This window comes from Phocoena phocoena, chromosome X, assembly GCF_963924675.1.
Source record: "Phocoena phocoena chromosome X, mPhoPho1.1, whole genome shotgun sequence".
Lineage (NCBI taxonomy): Eukaryota > Metazoa > Chordata > Mammalia > Artiodactyla > Phocoenidae > Phocoena > Phocoena phocoena.
The window spans coordinates 127,794,547-127,804,313 of NC_089240.1; the positions used below are offsets into that span (position 1 = coordinate 127,794,547).

General features: G+C 57.4%; 1 protein-coding gene across 1 annotated transcript; it reads right to left on the minus strand.

The window, feature by feature from the left end:
* Positions 1-1,793: 1,793 nt before the first annotated feature.
* PNMA6A (PNMA family member 6A) lies at positions 1,794-3,258 on the minus strand. The gene is given in 4 exon segments (XM_065900306.1): positions 1,794-1,894; positions 1,897-2,447; positions 2,449-2,614; positions 3,192-3,258. Coding segments are annotated over 4 exon segments (885 nt in total).
* Positions 3,259-9,767: the final 6,509 nt, after the last annotated feature.

Sequence of the window (9,767 nt, forward strand, 5' to 3'; positions counted from 1 at the left end):
GGTTTTCTACTGTGATTGATAATGTCATAAACCTATTCTTATTTCTTTGGTTTGTTTTAATTTTTGAATTTTATTTTATGTATTTTTTTAGACAGCAGGTTCTTATGAGTTACCCATTTTATACATATTAGTGTACATTTGTCAATCCCGATCTCCCAATTCATCACACCCCCCGCCCGCCCCCACCATTTTCTCACCTTGGTGCCCATATGTTTGTGCTCTACGTCTGTGTCTCTATTTCTGCCCTGCAAACCGGTTCATCTGTACCATTTATCTAGGTTCCACATATGTGCATTAATACACGATATTTGTTTCTCTCTTTCTGACTTCCTTCACTCTGTATGACCGTCTCTAGATCCATCCACGCATCTACAAATGACCCAATTTCGTTCCTTTGTACAGCTGAGTAATAAATAATAGTAATAAAGCTCTTCTTCATATGGACTGATTTCTTGTATAGTTGTATCCACTAGCCATCTTCTCACATGGCACAAAAGAATGAGGCAGCCGTCTGGGGCCTCTTTTATAAGGGAGGTAATCATTTATGAGGGCTCCCCCCTCATGGGCTAATCACTTCCCAGGGCCCCACCTCCAAATCCCATCCCTTTGGGGGTTAGAATTTAACAGGTGAATGAGGGGCAGGGGTTTACAAATATTCAGTCCATAGCAGTGTCTGTCCAACTATTGTTGCTCCTATGTCCCCTTTTTCCTGCTGAGATAATCAAGGTTTTCATTTACATTTTAACTTCTCTACTGCCTTTTTAGGCAATTATCAGTTTTCGCTAAAACTTTACAATTCACCTATGAACTGGAAGAAAAACCCTCACGATGTCTGGGTCTGCAAAGTGCCTACCTTACCCTCTCCCTGGAGAGGTGTCCCATGGGTGCTGAGCAGGACTCCGACTCTTGACCCCCGCCCTCACCTGCAGCATCCCTTTCCCTTCATTGCCCACAGCAGAGGCCAGACGCAGCTGAAACTTTCAGAGAAATTTACTAAGAGAAACTTTGACTGAAACCATTGAACAGAGGGCATGATAACACAGAGAGGAACTTGTAACAGCCACCAGAGTCCGGGGGTCTCTGGCCCCTCCACCAGTGTCCCCAACAATGTGCCTCCACTACACCCCACCTGGCGGCCCTCCATCCCCCCACTGCCTCCCTTCCTGAGGGCCCTGCGGGTGGTGTCTCGCCAGGAAGATGGGTGCCGGCAATGCCCGCTCCCCCAGGTCAGCCACTCCCCCTCTGGCCCACATGCCCGGGGCCTGGCCCTGCCCTATGGCTGGAACAGGAAAGTCCCACAGCAGGGCACCCACCACTGAGCGGACGACGGGGTGTCCCGAGGAACAACGTGGTGGCCTTCAGTTGTACTGCTAATTACTTTCACATTTCCAAGTAAATTCCTATTCCAATGCCATGTTATCTTGTTCACCATCACAAAATAATATGGGAATCTTACAATTTGTTTTACACAATTGCAAAACTCTTGTCACTGAACTGAACTAATGCAAATACATGTGTGATTAATGTCATTTGCAAACTTAGATACTGAAGCTTATTAAGCCTTCTTTTAAATGAGACAATATGTGAAAAATTCCCAAAGAAAACAGAGATGAAATTCCACGTCATCTTACACAACAGGAACCCAAAGATGCTTCACACCATGTTCCCCCCACTCACAGGGGCCCTCACTACTTGGAAACTCGACCGCTCTCTCTTCAAACTCAGAGTGAAGGACCAGCCTCACTTGCTACCAGTGAACTTGGGCCTGGAAGGAGCCTGGCTGCTTCTCTGGCTCAGGCTCTGGTCAGGGTCCCTTTCTTGACGGCTTTGTGCAGCAGGGCTTCCGTCCGCAACACAAAAGCAGAGAGGCACTCACCTGATTGCTGTTGAGCAAACACTTCACCCAGATGGTCGCCTGGGACTTGTTGTCTCCAAACACCTGGATCAAAGCCGCCAGGCAGTCCTGTGCAGTCCTGGCAGGGTTCTCCACCAGGATCCTGTGCACAAACTGCAGGGCCATCCCTCGCAGGCCTTCCATCAGCCTGCTCCTCCTCCTCTCCCTTTCCAAAACCCCACGCCACACATGCAGCATGTCAGAGGTATGGTCTAGCCAGACCTCAAAGGACTCCTCCCCGGGGTCCGGCTGGTCCCTCCCGGAAAACACGCCCAGGCGCTGGTACCGCAGGGTCTTCACCCAAGGCTGGACCGCCTGACTGATGGATGGGAGCCAGCACACCCTGCGCAGCCCCAGCCTCAGCCCCAGGGCACCGGCCACACTCTCCACCGTCTGCCCCTATTGCCACAGGAAGGGGAACACGCGACCTAGAAACTCCTCTCCTGAGCATCGGGGCACAAAGACCATGTTCCAGGGACCTCTAGTGCTTGGGATTTCCCTGGGGACCAAAGCATAATCGACTTTCCGGTGAAGCTCGACCAGGGCCGCAGTGGCAGTGTTCCGGGATGCCCAGGATGAGCAGGCCCCTGTGAGCGCTGACGCCCATCCACCTGCACTGGTCCTGCAGCATCTTCACCGCCACCGCCCGCAGTTTCCTCCGGTGCGGGGCTAATGCTATGGGTAGGAAACTTTTCCCGGTGCAGACCAGGGTGGCTGGCCCTGGGGGGTGGGGGAACGGGAATGAATTGGGGCGGGGGTCTAGGACTCAGAGAAAACCGCCCAGGTCTCCACAGCCTGTGAACACGAACAGGACAAGAGCGAGGTTAAGGCCGACCCGCCCCCCCACCTCACCCCACCCCCACCACGTGCTGCCCCTCCTCTCCCCCGTGCTGCCTCTGCGGTCCAGGCTTGACCCCCGCCCCGCTCTCCACCTGCCCGCAGGGGCCACAGCCCGCTCCCCACTCCGCCCCCCCACCCCCGCTCCCCACTCCCCCCCCACCCCCGCCTACGGCCCCGCGGGCTGCCGCTGTCCTGCTGGGGCTAGCGGAGGGTGGCAGGGTCTCCCGGAGCCAAACGCACCACGCCGGGTCTGGTACCTTCTTCGGGTCGGGGTCTTTCCTGGCCGAGGTCCCAGCAGGAGGGGCGCGAGGCTGCGCTGAGCGGCGACGCGGTCGGGCGCCCCTCTTTCCCCGGCTCTCTCTCTCCCTGTCTCTGTCCCTCTCTCAGCGCTGCACGTGGGCCAGCGCGCCACCGCCTGCCTGCCCGCCCGCCACCGCTCTCTGCAGTGCGGACTCACTCGGGGCGGGGGCACAGTGGTAGCCGAGCGCGGACCCTCCGCGGCGCCCCGGTGATGGCCGGGCCATTGGCGCGCGCGGGTCACGCGGCCGGGCTGTCGCCACCGCCGCGAACGCCCCGGGACCGCGGGTGACGTCACCTGTTCCTTCCCCCTCCCCTCCCAGGACTGGTCCTGTCCCCAGGCTAGGCGAGGAGCACCTCGCCCAGCCCAGGTGTGATTCCTCAGAGTAGATGCCACAGGCGCACACGGGCGTTCACACACACACCGCCCCATCAGAGGGTCTGCGGTCCACACGCTGCCCTCCCCGCTCGCCCGGGAGGCCGGGAGCCGCAGGCTTCAGCCGCTGTGGGTGCACGACGGGCCAAGGCACTCCGCCACCCCAGTGCCAGTCGCCAGTCCCCAGGAGGGTGCCACGGTTTTGCTCGCTGCCAAGTTCAAATCCCAATAGTGGGCTTCTGCTGCTTAGAGCTCAACTCCTAGTGCCTGTGTCTTACTCTGTTTCCTTGGGCAAGTCCTTGCCCCTTCTCCGCGCCTTAGCGGGAGGACAGAATTGGGGTCTCCACCCGAGGGTGTGTACCAGAGAGCTGCTGTGCTGGGAGTTGGGTACTCAATATGTGCCTTGCCCTCACCAGCCTAGTGGGCTCTGGGACATTGCTCTCTTGGCCCCTCAGGGCAGCATGGGTGTTGCACCTCCCCAGAGACCTCCGGCTCTCTGGCCCTGAGTCAGCCTTCTTCCCTAGGTCCTTCCCCTTTCCTTTGCCACCTAGGCTAGATGGTGCACCAGGGCAGTGCTGCCTCTGCTGGAAACAAAGGTCAAGTCCCTGTGGGTTTCGCCAGCCTGCACCTGTCCCTTCACGGGAGTCTGGGTCCATGCAGACAAGCCCTCCACTGCTCGGGTGGCAGGGAGTTCCTCTAGGGGTCACACCTCCGGATGTCATTGCTGCCCCTGCCCCCTTCTCTTTTCTTGCCTGGCATCTGGCCAGCCATCTTCTTCTGCGATTTGCTTTTCCTACTCAAGGTTTACTGGTCAAGACTTCTCTGAGTGTCCAGCTCCTGGTTGAATCGCAGCCCTGGTTTATTTGTGCATGACCCCAAGGATGGGCATTCAGGCTGTTCCTGGTCTTTGGCTCTTACAGACACTGCTGCCACCAGCACCCTGCACATGCCTGTCTGAGCCGCTGTCAGCTCAGAAGTGGTTTTGCTGGGACCTGGGCTGTGCCCATGACCGGGTGTTGCTAATCCGTTACTTCCCGTGAGCGGCTGAACCCATGTTCATTCCTACCAGCAGCGTGGGAGTGGTCCTGTGGACCCCACAGCCTGAGCAGCCTTGGGTCTTGTCCAGCCTTGACCATTTGCCCACCGCACAAGGAAAAGCAGTGCCTCATTACTGTACACCTTGCCTTTCCCCGGTTGGCGGTGAGAGCGGGTATCTTCTCAGAAGTTTGCCAACCGTGCCCGGGTGCTCTTCTGTGAATCGCCTTTGCTCATTTCCTCCCCACCACGGAGAAGCGTTGTTGGCCTGTTTCTGGGAGAAAGTTCCTGGCATCAAGGTTGAAGACACTCTCATTTGTTTTACACTCACCCATCACCCAGAAGCAGGCCACATTGGAGTTGGCCTTATAGCTGGACCTTGGCTTGCCCACGTGGCCTTACTCTCCCAGCTTTCCTATCTCGCAGGTGGTAAGTGCTGGGTAAATGAAGAAACACGGGTGTTCTCTCAGAAACCATCTTTCCCAGTTGGCCTCATGGGTGCGTGCACTCCCCGCCCTCCCACTGCTGAGGGCCGAGACTGTCTGCTCTTAACACTTGCCGTGAGAATTTCTGTCTAGGGAACCTCGGCCCCAGTCCTGTCACAGATTCCACCCCACAGCGTCCTCCTTCTTGGTTTCTGCCATGATTTGTCTGGGGTCCTTCCTCAGAGAAGGTGCTCCCGTGGGAGCAGATGCGGGACCCTTGCTGCCAACTGGCCAGCTGGCCTGTAAGTAGACTGTTGACTCATTTCCCCTCTTTTCAGCCTCCTCCCTTCCTATTCTCCCTCCTTCCATACGTACTGACTCCAGTTCCAGGACTCTCCTCCAGCTCTGCCTCCGGACACCAGCTCCGCGCTCTGCCGGGGCTGGGCTGCGATGCCTTGACTGTCTTCACTTTACCACCTCTCAGCCTTCCTTTGACTCCACCTCCTAACACAGCCGACCATCCTACCTTCTCAAAACACTTTCCTTTGTCTCTTGGCTTCTGTCAGCCCCGCCCCCCACCTTCAGGCTGACCGCATCAGTCTCTGCCTTCCTGTTCTCCTTGCAACTCCCTCCTCCTCCTCCTTTGCTTGGAGCTCAGTGCGGTGGAGGTGGGCTCCCAGCCTCAGCTCCGGGCCCCTTGGCACCTCTGACACCACTCTCACCGGAAGGATCTGCCTGCCGATGGCTCCAAACGTTCTGTCTCTGGGCAGGAACTCTTCCCTGAGCTCTGCGTGTGTTCATCAAACTAACTGCCCACGTGGATGCCCAAGGGGAACTTCAGAATGAAGATGTCCAGACTGGAGCACTCTATGCCCCTCAACGCGCTTGCTTCTTCCCCAGGCTTCCCAAGGGCTCTGCCTTCTACCCGGTTGCTCAAGCAGAGGTACCAGAATTCTTCCTCCCCTCTCCTCTGCTCCTCCTCCCCCATCTAACCCATCATCAGATTTTAGTGACTCTAGTCGGCGACTGCTGCCCCCGTCCACATCTCCACGGCCCCTGGCCCTGTCTACTCCTCTCCCTTCTCCCACTCTGGCCCCTTTCTCTACTTCACTCCCACTCACATGGCAGCTGGGGCAAACTCTTTGCAACGCCACCAGACCCCACTCCTCCCCGGTGATGTGTCCTCCCTGTGGCTCCCCATCTCCTTAGAGTAAGCTCCAAAGTCCTCTCCCTGGCCAGCAGCTCCCCCACCCCCGCCGGGAGCTGGCCTCCTCTTTAGGCTCTCCTTCCCATGCCACCCATCTGCAGCCCCCTCACCAGACTCCTGCTGTGATGGACTTCTCGGCCGGCCCCAGAGCACACCGAGCTCATTCCCATCTGTGGCCTTTGCCTTGGTTCCTCCTCTGTGTGGGACAAGCCGCCCCCCAAAATTCCCATGGTGGCCCCCTCCTCCGCATTCAAGTCTCAGCGGAACCCCCCTCCCACCCCCTGGCCTTGGAGGCCTCCCCGATTGGCCACCACATCAAACGTGGACCCTGGAGTACCCTCCGCTCGTATTCACATTAGCGGCATTGCCTTATGTGTCATCATGTAATAGATGCTGGTTGGGGTCTTTGCTATGGGCATCAGGGTGACAGGGGTGGGGATGAGTTCCTGTGGCTATGCTCACATTTAAGAGTCCCCTGTGACGCCCAGGTAGATACCCGTTTCACCCCCTTCCGTCCTCCTCCTCCCTTCACCGCCACCCCCCAACTTGGGGCTCCGAGGGCAGACCGCTGGGCTCCCGGATGCGGGTAAAGGACTTGTCATTATGCCACTGGCTTGGTTCAGCCTCCGGGGTCTTCTGTCTTTGGGCTTGTTCCCCCTGATTGCCAGCAGCGGGCCCTGCACAGAGCCAGTGCCCAGCAGATGTTGACCAAGGGAGGAATAGACTCAGATTCACACAGGCTCCGGACCACTAGGTGACAGGGTGCTCCCATAACTTACCCCCTCCACCACGCACCTTACTGTTGGGAATGAAGTCCAGGGGACGGCCAGTGTGGCGGCAGAGAGGGTCTCAGGGTTTCTTTCCATTTGGCCGCCTCCCAGCTGGGTGACCTGGGAGATGTCCCTCAGCCTCTGAGGGTTGAGTGGGAGAGTCGTCGGCTCACAGCCCGGGAGGGGCTTCTGTGCCCCACAATTGCCGAGGGCCCAAGCTCTGCACAGCTCGACGCGCCCCTCTTGTCTCCTCTAGGGAGAGCCTGGAGCTCTCCCCTGCCTTCTCACCAGGCAGTGTCCACCCACACTTCCTAAATTTTGGCCTCAGACCAGCTCCCCACCAGCTGCAGCCTGCTCTGACTGCTCAGTGGTCCTCTTCCTCCGCCCCCACCTCTGGGGGCTCCCAGCCCTGCCCCAAACCCTCCACAGGCTCTCGGGCAGCCAAGCAGGCCCCCTTCTCCCCTTTGTGAACCTGCCATTCCCTCACTGGCCACTCCTACCTGGGGGACAGCTTCTTCCTGGCTGCCAGCAGCCTCCGCGTCCACCTGCCCACGGATACCTCGCAGGTGCAGTTGGCTGCTTTCGGGTGGCATGGTCCTTCTGAGCGCCACCCCAACACGGTTCTCGTGCTTCCCCGACTTGAGGGTCCTACTGGGCTGGGTAAGTGTCAGCAAGTCTCCGACCTTCGCAGATCTGGTTGCTTGCAGCGTGTTCCGTAATGTGCTCAGTACAGGTGTGGGACTCAGGCCACGGCCTGATAAGTGGCCGGCCTCTCTCTGCCTCGTGTCTGGCTTGGGATGGTCCCCACACCAGGAACTGGCGATGTGAGTGTGAATTGCCACAACCACTTTGGACATTCTGCGTGGAGCCATCTTAAGTAAATCATTCACTTCCCTCCCTTGTGACCCAGCCCTGTCATTCCTACTTATTTACCCAGGACAATGGAACACACATGTCCACAGAGAGACTCCCTCAAGGACATTCGCACCAGCTTTTATCATAATGGCTCCACACCAGAACCAGCCCAAGTGCCCATCAGCAGGAGAAGGGACGAGGGACTTGCTGTGAATCCCCTACCCTGGGGCAATCCTACACAGAAGTGAAAACCAGCGGGCTGCAGACCCTCGCAGCCACACGGGTGTGTCTCACAGAGAGGATGCCGAGTGAGAGAAATTAGACACCAGGCTGTGGCACTGTGTGATTCCACTGGCACGGAATATGCCAAACCAGGCAAAATGGGCCTGTGGTGAAGGAACTTCAGAGGGTGGCAGAGTCTCCAGGGAGGTAGAAGCGACTGGCAAGGAGGTTGTGGCTCCTTTCTGAGAAGATATAAATGTTCTCTATTTTGACAGGGCGCTGGCTTAGTCACGGGGTGGATACGGTTTTCCAAACACATTGAACTGTCACTTTGAACACTTTGAACAGAGGTGGTGGTGAAATGAGCCATATTCTCTGAGGCTCTGTTATGGAGCACCTGGTGCTATGGACCATATTTGGTCTCCCCAGTATTTGTATGTCAAAGCCCTAACCCCCAATGGGACTGGATTTGGAGATAAGGCCTACAAGGGGGTAATTAAGGTTAAATGAGGTCATGAGGCCCTGATCGGATTAGAGTAGGGTCCTTATCAGAAGAGAAGCCAGAGACCTCTCGCTTGCCCTTGTGCTCTCTCTCCCACCATCTCTGCCCCCCACATTGTACAAAGAAGAGGTCATACACAGTGAGATGCCTGCCACCTACCTATGAGTTGGGAAAAGACCTCTCACCAGAAAGCGACCCTGCCGCACCTGGATCTCAGACCTCCAGCCTCCAGAACTGGGAGAAAATCAAGGTCTGTGGTTTAAGGCCCCCAGTCTGTGGCTTTTGGTTATGGTGGCCTGAGCTGATGAAGACTCCTGGGTTCCCTCATGTTTGCCTGGGGAAGTCACTCTTCCTTAGCGGATCCCTACTGCTCATCTGTCGATTGAAGCCATCTGCCCCTCTGTCTTGCTTGGAGGCTGTGAGGATCCCCTGTGAGTGTGTATGCGGTACTCTCTTGAAGAGTCCCTGTTTCTGTATTTTCCTGAGGTGATGCTGTGCTCCCTGCCATGATGTCCCATCCAGGCTCTGTCTGCCTCCTGCAGCGTGCAGGGTGGGTGGTCGGGGGCAAAGCCCCAGTGAGGGAGGGGCTCGGGAAACTCAGGAGCCTTCAGTCGTGAAGACTCCAGGAATAGCAATTTCCAGGCTGCAGAGCTGGGCTGCTGCAAGGCAGGGTTGGCCCGGTGTTGTCAGGCTTGGTCCTCCTCTCCCGGCACTGTCTCCTCAGAGCCTAGCAGGTCCCACTTCCTAGGACCGAAGCCCGGGAGAGGCGGGCAGGTCTAGTCCCCCTTGAACGTGCCACCTCCGTCCATGCCTGGAATAAGGGTGTGTCCTGCCCTATGACACCTGGACCCAGGGTGACTGAGTCCACTTCCTCCCTCAGGATCCTGACCCAGCCCCACCCGGTGGACCCTCCGGGAGCTCTGAAGGCTCTGCCTGCTTGTCTATGGATCCCTTTCCCAGGCCCTCTCTCTCCTGACTGACCTGCAGTCTTCTCCAACTGCAAGCACTCCTTTCGCCTCCAGGGGGGGCCAGGTGTGAAGGGGACTGTCTGTCCCACTCCCTTGGGAAGGGAAGGTATGCTATATGCTCGCCCTGCCCCTCCCCACAGGATAGGATATTCCATCCCTGTGAACTCGGGGAGCTCCTGGGGCTTTCCCCAGATAAAATGAGAACCTCCTTTAGTTCACCCAAACAAGGAGTTAAGCTGCCCCACGATGTTCCACCCATTGTAGTATGTGCTGAGCCTACGCCGACCTGTGGGCCAGAGCAGAAACACACCCTGCCCTAACTCAGTGCAGAGTCTAAGGCATTACCACAGACCTTAAGGAAATCAGCCCCCGAGGA